Here is a 12,230-nt window from a genome sequence, read left to right on the forward strand (position 1 = left end):
GAGCCCGAGGGCCACATCTCAAGAGGAGGGACTCACTCCTGCCTATCTGTACAACGGTGGTATCCCTCGGACATAAGGTCTCCCAAATAACCACCGCCACCCCACTGCCCCTGCCCTGAGCCCGCAGGGTTAGGGCCACATGACCATGGAAGAGTCTTCAGACAATGCTGGTTCTCTTGGTTAAGAAACTGAGATGAGAACTGTCCCCTAGAGTTGGACATGACTGGATAGGGGAATACTTTATTTTTACCTTAATTATGTAAACCCATTCACAACTATCAATTGTCAATGCTGCAAACATTGTTTTTTTGCACTGACAATATAAGAGACAGCCTTTTGTTTAAACTGCTTCACTCTGAATCTTGAAGGGAGGGAATTTTCTAACGGCTATTTTGAGAAGATTAGAAAAGCCCGCGTACAGAATGGGAAGTGCAACCTCATATGTAAAACTAATTGGATAATGTGATTTATGACGTGTAGATAAGGGCGGGGATTGTGTGTGTGTTACGATGGGTTTGGGGGGAGGAGATTTCAGATTCTGGCATCCCTCCATGAGTGCCGATGTTTCGTTTCATTATTAAGACTTTTTAGATAAACAATGCTTGCATTTTGTTTGAACTGTCTCATTTATTGGAACCATGACATCAACAGTACCCAGATCCAGTGAATCCCAAAGTTTCCATAAATATATTTTGAAGGTAGCAAGAAAGTCGTAAGCTGGTGGAACTAACTAAAAGCCAAAGCTTCATATAATTATATATGCTGATAGGGTGGGGAGGAGGAGGAGGAGGAGGAGGAGGAGGAGGAGGAGGAGGAGAAGGAGAAGGAGAATACCCTATCGGCTTCAATATAAATCTTCAAAAATTCAACATTCTGTTGCCATTTCTATTTGCAAGTCAATGTTCTATTATTCTCCACCTACCAGTGAGGTCATGGCTGGGCCAGGATCCCAGCTCACAGGCCCTGCATGTGTATTCATCAAAGACAAACTCATTCTCTTTACATGGCGTGCAGGTCCAACAGCAGCTGACTTCTCCCTTGCGGATAACCTGAGAACAACACACAGCAAATCTATTTTTAAATTCCTTATGTTTTCTAAAGTTTATGATTTGTTATCTTTTTTTTTTTAAACGACTCTGCTTTTGTGCTATTTTATGACACCCATTCATTTTTACAAAAAGCGCCAAAGTTGTTCACCGTCCCTTTTGGGCGAGTGGTTTAGAGATCCTTGCCCATTTTATAAAGGAGTTTTCACGTTTTGTCCACATTGGGCTGAGCTTTGCACTCCAACTCATTCAAGATGTTTTGCTCATCACGGTCATTTACAATATTTAAAATCTACAGGTCAGTTCTTACCTTGGGGTTGGCTGAGAGAAGGGACATTCTGCTGGATTTCAAATTTACCATTTAATTTATTTATTTATAGATTATTTATGGATTAAACAAATTTATATAGCTGCCCAACACACATACAATGATACTGATAGAAGAGAATATTTGTAGTTCAGGGCTGAACTGTGGAGTTCTTGGTGCTTTCTGAGCTTGTTTGTTTGTTTGTTCTTTTGCAGATGTTTCATGACCAAACTAGGTAACATCATCAGGGCTAGTGCTGATGATGTGGCCTAGTTTGGTCATGAAACATCTGCAGGAAGACAACCAAGCTCAGAACACCAAGGACTTCACATACAATGATTCCAGACCATTTCCATATATATATGTTAGTCACAAGACTAAGACTCTAACTCTGAAAGCCTGTGAGCTTAACCTGGAAAACAATTAATGTTGTCATCACTGTCTCTGAATTAGAATCTGCCAAGAACCGGGGTAAATGTGCTTCCAGGTCCAATTCAAAGGGTTGCTTATGACCTTTAAAAGCTTGCGTAGAATGGGGCCAGGTTACCTATGGAACCGTTTTTGCCTCGTCACATCAGCCCATTCCACCGAGGCAGGCAGCGAAGGAAGGTATTTTGCAGACCCTAGTGGTCAAAGAATTCTGATTGGGGGGGGGGTTTCCAGGAAGAGACCCTTTTCAGCTGTTGCCCCTGCCCTGTGGAACACGTGTGAGACATACCCCTGTTCTCCTGGCCTTCCAGAAAGCTGCGAATACGTGGCTCTGCAGCCTTACTTGGGGTGCACACAGGAGCACCTAGCTGCAGGGCTGGCTAGCACCCAGAAAGCCCCCCCATCTTCCATTATTTAATAATAACAGTAATAATAACAACAACAACTGGTGGGACCATAGAAAATGAAGAAGTTAAATTGCTCTGGGAGTTTAGAATTCAAAGAGACAGGCACGTGCTACATAATACCCCGGATCTAACAATTGTCGATAAGAAAGACAAAAAAAAGTCTGGATAGTGGACATGGCAGTGCCTGGAGACAGCAGAATAGACAAGAAAGAACTGGAGAAGATAACAAAATGCAAAGACCTACAAATAGAAATAGAAAGACTGTGGCAAAGGCAAGCAAGGGTGGTACCAATAGTAATAGGCGCCTTGGGTGCAATCCCAAAACAACGGGAGCACCTCTTGAACACCATTGGCATGGACAAATTCATCATCAGTCAATTGCAAAAGGCAGCCTTACTGCTTCCATCCTGCGACGATATCTATAATACCATCAAACATCCACATCTGCCTATCCCAGGTCCTTGGTAAGGACTCGATAGGTAGACAAAAATGCCAAATCCAGTATGAACATCTGGCTGACTGTGATTAATAATAATAATAATAATAATAATAATAATAATAATAATAATAATAATAATAATAATAATAATAATAATAATAATAATAATTTATTTACCAACTATTGTGCCATAGGGCTACTGTGGGTGGCAAATTAATTAACTAATTAACTTTTAACATTGCTTGCCTCTTTTAAAATTTTATATAGGGTTTTATGTTTTTAATCCTTTATTGTACACCACTCAGAGTCTCTCCGTGAGGCAGATGGGCGCTTTGAAAACTTTGATAAAGAAATAAATAAAAATAATTGTGTGTGCATGTGTGGGAGGCTCTGTAGTGTTGCCCTAGGCAACTGGGATCGGTTGGATCGCCAATTCCAAACCATGTAGATTCACCTTAATCTCTCCTTTTTCACAAGGGTCACTGCACACAGATCTGATGACCAAACTTTTCTTTGCCCAAATTTCATCGTCGGCCATCTTCAGCTCACCGTTGTCCCAACTTCCGACGTTGATGTAATCGTATTGATCCTTCTTCATTTTCTTAAAGTTCATGATCTCATACCTTTCGAACAAAAAAGAGAAACCACTCCATTGAGCCTGAATCCGTGAGGGTCTCCATGAGAAGAGAGGCACAAAATAAGGTCACAGCTAACCAACAGCATTTTTTCATTGGGCTGTTAAATTCGGACTGAATTGAAATCAATAGGATTAATGTTAGATAATGACTGTTAAATTAAGGTTAGATGTGACTGTAAAAGTCACATCTAACATTAATCCTATTGATTTTAATTCAATCCAGAATGTGAATACAAGTTACACATAGTAGTGTATTTATAAGATTGGATATTGACATATTCCAAATAACATCTAAATTCAGTCACAGCTTTGTTCCATATAGTATCAACCTTGTGAACTTTCAAGTTTCCTCTTTCCACTATGTATTCAAACTGGACAGTGATTATAAATAATGATGATGATGATGATGATGATGATGATGTTGGAAGGGACCTTGGAGGTCATCTAATCCAACCCCCTGCATAGGCAGGAAACCCTACCATTTCAGACAAATGGCTGTCCAGTCTTTTCTTAAAAACATTCAGTGTTGGAGCATTCACAACTTCTGGAGGCAGGTTGTTCCACTGATTAATTGTTCTGTTGGGAAATTTCTCCTTAGTTCTAGGCTGCTTCTCTCCTTGATTGGTTTCCATCCGTTGCTTCTTGTCCTGCCTTCAGGTGCTTTGGAGAATAGCCTGACTCCCTCTTCTTTGTGGCAGCCCCTGAGATATTGGAACTCGGCTATCATGTCACCCCTCGTCCTTCTCTTGAATAGAATAGAATAGAATAGAATAGAATAGAATAGAATAGAATAGAATAGAATAGAATAGAATAGAATAGAATAGAATAGAATAGAATAGAATAGAATAGAATAGAATATACAGTATATATGGACTAGAAGACCTCCAAGGTTCCTTGCAGCTCTATTCTATTCTATTCTATTCTATTCTATTCTATTCTATTCTATTCTATTCTATTCTATTCTATTCTATTCTATTCTATTCTATTCTATTCTATTCTATTCTATTCTATTCTATTCTATTCTATTCTATTCTATTAAAATAAGATAGATAAGATAACCTTTATTGTCATTATTTTATGGTGAACACACTGGCACACATTAAAAATGAAATTCTGTTGCTGCTCTCTCAAAAGTATATATATTTTTTATTTATTTTAATTCCATTTATATCCCGCCCTTCTCCGAAGACTCAGGGCAGCTTACAAGCTTAGCAGTAGCCTTCATTCTATGTATATGCCTGCTTGTTAGGGCTTTCACACACACCCCAAGCGGCATTATTACAAAGTCAGCTTATTGCCCCCAACAATCTGGGTCCTCATTTTACCTACCTCGGAAGGATGGAAGGCTGAGTCAACCTTGAGCCTGGTGGGATGCGAACCTGCACTAATTGCAGGCAGCTGGTGTTACTTAAGGAGGCATCATATATATGTGTGTGTGTGTGTGTGTGTATGTGTGTGTGTGTGTGTGTATGTGTTGAAATTCTGTTGCTGCTCTCTCAAAAGTATATGTATATATATGTGTGTGTGTGTGTGTCTTTGTGTGTGTGTGTGTATTCTTCTGAGAGAGCAGCAACAGCATTTCATTTTTAATGTGTGCCAGTATGTTCACCATAAAAAGATGACAATAAAGGTTAACCTATCTATCTTATTTTATTAAAGAAATTGAGTACAGGTACTCCTCGACTTACGACCACAATTGAGCCCAAAATTTCTGTTGCTAAGTGAGACATTTGTTAAGTGAGTTTTGCCCCATTTCACGGCCTTTCTTGTAACAGCTGTTAAGCGAATCACTGCCATTGTTAAGTTAGTAACACGGTTGTTAAGGGAATCTGGTTTCCCCATTTGAGTTGGCTTGTCAGAAGATCGCACAACGTGATCGCACGACCCCAGGGATACTGCAACCGTCACAAATATGAATCAGTTGCCAAGCATCTGAATTTTGATCACATGATCATGAGGATGCCGCAATGGTCATAAGTGTGAAAAATGGTCATAAGTCACTTTTTTCAGTGCCGTTGTAACTTTGAACGGTCACTATATGAACGGTTGTAAGTCGTGGAGTAACTGTAAGTAGCGAGCCAAGGCATTCTGTGTTTTCTAGATGGTGAAATATATACAGTACCGTCCTGGTGAGTCTCCATTTTCATCAAATGAGATCATATCTCCAGAAACCCCGGTGAAGTTGGCCTTCATCAGCGAATCCAGGAGTTTCCGTCCATCAATTGGCTTCATGGCATCGCAAAGACCCGCATAGTCTGGACACAGTGCTGTTTGCATGTTGTGGAGACCATAGGCCATGGAGTATATCGCATTAATCACAAACCCCATCTTGGAATCTTGCACGTGTTGTGCTTGTAAGGTCAAGTTACCTGTGAAGAGAAGAACATATAATGATGGCTGCCGTTTTCAGATGAACAAAAATATACTTTATTCATTGTCTGCTCACTGTACGTTTTTTCCTCTTTTCCTCTCTCTTCACAGCCTAGGATAAATGAAAGCGTCTGTATTTAGGCAACGCTGCAGTTCTCTTTGCACACCAGGTCTGACTCTCAACTGGGTCAGCAAGTAGTTATTTTCATGGAAGCCAACCCACCCGTTCTTTCGGTAAGTGGCTTCAAACCAATCGGGGTCTGGCATCTCAACAAAGGTCTTCGCTAAAAAGAACAGTTGGAAGAAAGTGTTCCCTGGCATGTGAGCCACGAAAAAAAACAAGAAATTTCCCTACCACCAAAAATATTGCCATGACGACGAAATAGTATTAGATTGCTGAAGTGGCCTGCCAACGTCAAAGCACGTGTTTGCAAAGCCTCCCCTGTGTTGTGGCTTGAAAGATGTTGGGTGGAAACCCATTTTCTGTTCAAAATGGTGGGAGCCACTGAGTACAGAAGGACCTTGTAGGGACAACGGCCATTATAAACAATTCCAAGTGGGGCTCTTACATCTTCCACTGGACGTTCATGAATACTATTTCTCTGGAAAGGAAAAGTGTTCTGTGGTGTTTTGCTAAGGATACCATTCATGCCCTACAGTCATTTCCTCCCCCTTCCCCGCCCCCCAAAATAGGAAAACCCACTTTATATAACCCTAGATTACCCTATGTAATATTCTTATGCACTTCTACTATTCTATTAATGGAAATGCTCTTCTTCTTGCTTTGTTATCATACAGCAATAGCACTTAGACTTATACACGCTGCTTCACGGCACTTTACAGCCTTCTCTAAGTGGTTTACAGAGTCAGCCTATTGCCCCCAACAATCTGGGTCTTCATTTTATTGACCTCGGAAGGATGGAAGGCTGAGTCAACTTCAAGCCAGTGAGGATCAAACTGCCAAACTGCAGTCAGCCAGCAGTCAGCGGAAGTAGCCTGCAGTACTGCACTCTAACCACCATGCCACCACAGCTCATATAGTTCTCAGTTCCTGCTGTGTTTCCAAGGTCAGTTTCCTTTCTGCGTTCTTCAGAACTTAGAGCAGTGATGGCGAACCTTTTAGAGACCGAGTCCCCGTCTCCCCACCCACTCTGCCCCTGCCCTGCCCGCTCCATCCGCGCCCCGTGCTCCACCCACCTGCAGGGCCACCCACCGCCTCCACGGCCTGCCGCAGATCAGCCAGGCAGCCCAGCAGCACCATGGCAGCCACGCCCTCTGCCCGCCCCCTGCAGCATCATCTGCACGTGACGAGGTGCGAGGGCGGAGTTTTGTCCCCGCTGCCTGGCTGCCATGTCCTTGGCTGCACTACTCTGCGCAGGCCGTGCTTGGGGGTGACTCTCCTCCAGTGGGGCTGCTGGTGTGGGGGGGCGCAGGGAGAGATGGGGCTGGGGCAATGGAGCGCATGCCCACAGAGAGGGCTCTGAGTGCCACCTCTGGCACGCGTGCCTTAGGTTCGCCACCACTGGCTTAGAGCTTAGAATGGGAAGGTCTCCTCCTCCTCCTCCTCCTCCTCTGACGTAGTATTTTTATTTATTTATTTCATTTGTGCAAATAGGAATCAAAGCCATTATTTCTCTACGAACGAGGAGGATAGCAGTTCCAAAGTTGCAAGTACACCGATGGGTTAAGGTGGGTATAGCCTAAATCGAACACAGCGAAAGAATCACCGGTCGTGAAATGTTGACGAAGAAAAACAAGGAGGTTTTTAGAGCAGCGTTCATGGGAAAAAAAGAAACGGGAACTGTGAGTGAATGAAGTGGAAACCGCATGGAAACAGAGAGAGAAAAATACTTTCTCAGAATTTCCAGTTCACGCTCAGATTGAAAGTCTAACCTCCCATTGGCTCACGGGACGCAGAGCAGAGGCAGATCATCCCTGGCTTCCAGTGGTCCCCATGCAGATAGCTACTGATGTCTTCTCCTCCCACGCTTTCTGGCAGCCCACCAAACGGCTATCAGCAAGTTGCCAGGCGGCCCTCCTTCCCCATGGCCTTCAGCAGCCTGCCAAACAGCTGCTGATGGGCTAGGCTGTTTCAGATCTCTGGGTTTCTGCTATTACTTGCATCAAAACCCAACCAGTGATCTTCAGTAGTATCCTGGAGCTATGTGGGGGGCGTTTAAGTAATTGAGTCCCTACCCCCTGCTCAGTGCAGAAATTAAAGCATCCCCAACAGATGGCTCTGAGCAGCACGATCACTGAGGAGTGAAATGATGGAATATACACAGCCTCTGCCATTTTGCTCAGGATTCTTGCTTTCCATCAGAACCCAGAAATGTTACCAAACAAAGGAGAATATTTGTAGCTCGGGGTTGACATGAGGAGTCCTTGGTCTTCCCCGAGCTTGCTTGCTTGCTTGAAGATGTTTCATTACCCAAACTAGGTACAGTAACATCAGCAATGCTAGTCATCAGCTACAGTCCACGAACGGTGCAACCCTCCCCTATATTAAAGATATCTCAGAAACAACCAGCTGATGAGCACGACCGTTTGGCATCTTTGTGGCACACAAACCATCTAAAATCCTCCAAAACATCTTAAACAAACCAAAGGGCCCAAAGAAGAGCAAACAGATGTCAGCGGCAACGTACAACGTAACAGCCACCATGTAGGACAGACAGGCAGAAGACAAGCAAAGCACATCCACAAACACCAATAAACAGTCAGAAGAAATGGTGAAAAGTCCTTAATCTTGGGAAAAATGGACAGACTCAGTGACAGTTTCAACCGGGAAACTATTCGCATTTTAGATCAAGCCAAATCCAAACATGGTAGACAATTCCCAGAAGCTTGGCATTCAGACAAATCAGCCATCAACGGAGACATAGAGATAAACACATTTACCAACCATTCAAAAAAAGAAAGAAAGAAAATAATTCAAACCAGAATGGAAAAAAAACACACACAATGAAAAGCCCTAGGAAGAAAACAAAGATTAGAACATCTCCCCCTTCTGCAGCCAGTAGTCAGATAAGCAGGGATCAGCACCAGACAAACAATCAGGTAGAAAACAATACTCTAAGTTGCCGGCGTCAACTTCCCTTCGTCCTGTGCGCTCCCACAGAGAGGGCCTCCTCAGGGTGCCATCAGTCAGAGAGTGTCGGCTTGCGGCCCCCAGGGGGAGAGCATTCTCTGTGGGCACGCCAGGCCTTTGGAATCAATTACCGGTTGAGCTCCAGATGGCTCCCGACCTTCGCTCTTTCCGCCGTGATCTGAAAACCTATTTATTTGAACAGGCCGGCCTGGTTTAAGGGTTTGGGGTATTTTTAATTATTTATTGTTAGGGCTTAATTAATTTTATTTTATTTTAACTTTTGTATGTAAAGCTTTTACTGCCCTGTACACTGCCCTGAGTCCTTTGGGAGAAGGGCGGTATAGAAATTCAATCAATCAATCAATCAATCAATCAATCAATCAATCAATAAAATAATCAAAGAGTAACCAAGTAGGAAACCACACTTCCACCAAAACTGGTAAGGAAAGCTACTATATACAGTATACACAGGCAGCAAACCCCGCTGTCCCCTGTACTGATGATGTTGCCTAGTTGGGTAACGAAACATCTGCAAGCAAACAACCAAGAACAGAGAACATCAAGAATTCCGAACCCCTTGAGAATGCCATGGGTAGCCAAGAAATCAAACAAACGGACCATGCAACAAATCAATTCAAATTTGTCACTTTAAGACCGAAATGAATCAAATTATCAAATTCTGGTCACATTATCTGAGATCTCCATGATGACAGGAAAGGTGAAAAGACAACAATCAGCAACAAACTAGATGGGATTAATTACATCAATGATGGGTGCACTGTTGAAAGATTGGAAAAGCCAAGCTGAGAAATGGTTATGTCATCCTGGTGAACCTTTATTTATGTGATTTTTTTAAGAGTCATCACTGAACTGATGGTTCATAATCAACACACCAACCAATTAACCATCCATCCATCCATCCATCCATCATTTTTGCCATGGATTATGACTTTGATTCATTCTAGCCTTATTGACATACTGTAGCATATTTCACCTAGTCAACTGTTTATCGAGTTCAATTTCTGTTGTGATAGTTCTTGCAGCATACAATCAAATAACCCTTGGCAAGCATCACTATTTTTGTAAAACAAAATACTCATGCCCTTTCTGAGAGCCAGCACAATAGTGGCAAAGCCTCATCATATCTCTAAAACTTTCAGAAACCAGAAAGTATGACCTGGGCACTACCCATGTTTGGGAGACATGATCTGTGCTGCAACAATCTGAGAGCAAGTTGTGTAATGGAGAACCTTGTTTTTTTCCACTTTAAATCTCTAAACTTAATCTTGGAAGACAAGAGGGCACATTCCAAGGCTGGAGAGGAAACAGAGGAAGAAAGTAAAGATAGTCACTCCTTAGAATCATCCTGGGTATATCTGTTAGGCGGTAGGGAACAGTAAGAGTTTAGTCTGGCAAGATTCTGTTGCTGTGCGTAAGCAAATAAAGAACTAAACTCCGCTGAATTGTTCCACATTGTTTTGGGCTGAGCTGGACACAGAGTTTGTAAACCATTTGATGTGGTTATATACCCTTTGCAGTCCACAGTTAACCAGGTGAAGGTAATTTAACTGAAAACAAACTTGGAATTGTTTTAATTTAAAACTAACTCCCTTCTAACCCACTGCTGTAAAAAGAATAAAGAAAGATTAAATTTTTTTGGATCCCTACATCAAGTAATAAAATCGGCTTTCCTTCTGCTGGATAATTTTATCTTTTCTACTTACAATGAGCCTAAGAGAAGTATGTAAGCAATAATATCTCTATACACGTGCATATGTATGCCAGATTGGAGCACAAGGCTTTTACAGAACGTACAGCAATTACAACATCTGCTACACAAAGACACACTCAGACACATGATTAAGAATGCAAGGAGCATCAATTTAGAACCCTTTGGGTTTTAGGGGCAACCTGTCCTAGTCAACGGACATGTTTTTAATTTTGGTCTACCATTCTACAGTGTAGGGCCTAATTACAGTGCCCCTGGAGTAGCTCTGATTATAAAAATGACACTGGCGTTGGAAAGATAGCTGCTCAAACCATATTTTCTAAGATTTCATAAAAGTGGGATGATTTCCCATTGGAGTGGAGTCTGAGATTTTCTATCATTATCGCCCCACCTGCCTTATTATTTTCCCACCTACATATACATTTCCTCTGTTGCTGTCAAATTCATTATTATACAGTCTGCATTATTTGATCTTATAATGTGCAGAATGTATCTGTTGCTTGGTGGTGCTAATCACTCAGAGGCATGTGTTCATTTATCTTCCAAGACCATACAGTTCCCACTGGGTCTTGCTTTGTTCCTTCTGCGTTGGCATTTTCTGCTGCTGTCCAGAAATTTGGCTTGTTAAATATCCGTGACTTCCTCTCCATCTTGATCTACCACAGGCATGTCAAACTGCTAGCCCGCAGGCAGGATGCATCACGACGAAACCATGCCCTCCCCATTGCCAGCAATGGGGGGAAAGTTGCGATACATCACGTGATGTCACATGACGTTGTGAGTTTGACATGCCTGATCTACAACCATCATATGATATGTGGTGAGGCACCCTGGAGATAACAGTGTTGCTCTTATAAAGAGCTGTGATGGTGCAGTGGTTAGAATGCAGCATTGCAGGCTGATTCTGCTGACTGCCATCAGTTTGATCCTGACCAGCTCAAAGTTAACTCAGCCTTCCATCATTCTGAAGTTGCTAAAATGAGGACCCAGATTGTTGGGGTCAATAGGGTGACTCTGTGAACCACTTAGAGAGGACTGTAAAGCACTATGAAGCAGTATATACATCTAAGTCAGGCATGTCAAACTCGCGACGTCATGTGACGTCGCGCGACGTATCGGTAGTTTTTCCCATTGCCGAAAATGGGATGGGCGCGGTTTCTCCGTGACGCTCCGGCCCGCAGGCCGGCAGTTTGACACCCCTGATCTAAGTGCTAGTGCTATTGCTATTGCTAGTACTAGTTGCAAACCTTGAATGGATTTGTCTACTCCAAGACAACAGAGACAGACAATGCAAGTTGTTGTTTCTTTAAACTCTACATTGGTTGAAGTTAATGTGACCATCCTAGACCAAGCCAAGTCCACAAAATGCCAGGGAATTTCTAGAAGCTGGCACTCTGACAAATCAGCCATCAATAGACACATAAACATTAACAGCATCATAGACTATGCAAAAGGGACAATCACCCAGCCCAAAAAGGAACCAAAAGCCTCCAGCACCTCTCCACCAGCAATCAGCACCCAGATCAGCATGGATTAACTCCAAAATTAACATCTGACCAACCATCAAATACCCCAATCAAGAAATTGCCAAAGAAGCCAACAGCAATCAGCCTAACAAAGAAGATTCCCTCCACCAACACTGACAGGCAAGCCACCAGAATATAAACTGACAGCAAACTGCACTCCTTATTAGCACGGATGATGTTACCTAGTTTTGGGTAATGAAATGCCTGCAAGAAAACCATCAAGCTCAGAGAACACCAAGGATCCCACAG

At 42.6% G+C, this 12,230-nt stretch overlaps 1 protein-coding gene across 1 annotated transcript in view; it reads right to left on the reverse strand.

The window, feature by feature from the left end:
* Positions 1–12,230, reverse strand: part of GRM5 (glutamate metabotropic receptor 5) — a gene marked incomplete at both ends in the record, with an annotated part of 244,301 nt that overhangs the window by 49,137 nt on the left and 182,934 nt on the right. Inside the window, 3 exons of the mRNA XM_081327702.1 lie at positions 923–1,049; positions 3,083–3,251; positions 5,388–5,634. Of these exons, the coding sequence (XP_081183828.1) occupies positions 923–1,049; positions 3,083–3,251; positions 5,388–5,634 (543 nt within the window). The remainder of the gene's footprint in view (positions 1–922; positions 1,050–3,082; positions 3,252–5,387; positions 5,635–12,230) is intronic.

Source organism: Vipera berus (assembly GCF_964194415.1).
Source record: "Vipera berus genome assembly, chromosome: 4".
In the NCBI taxonomy this organism is placed as follows: Eukaryota; Metazoa; Chordata; class Lepidosauria; order Squamata; family Viperidae; genus Vipera; species Vipera berus.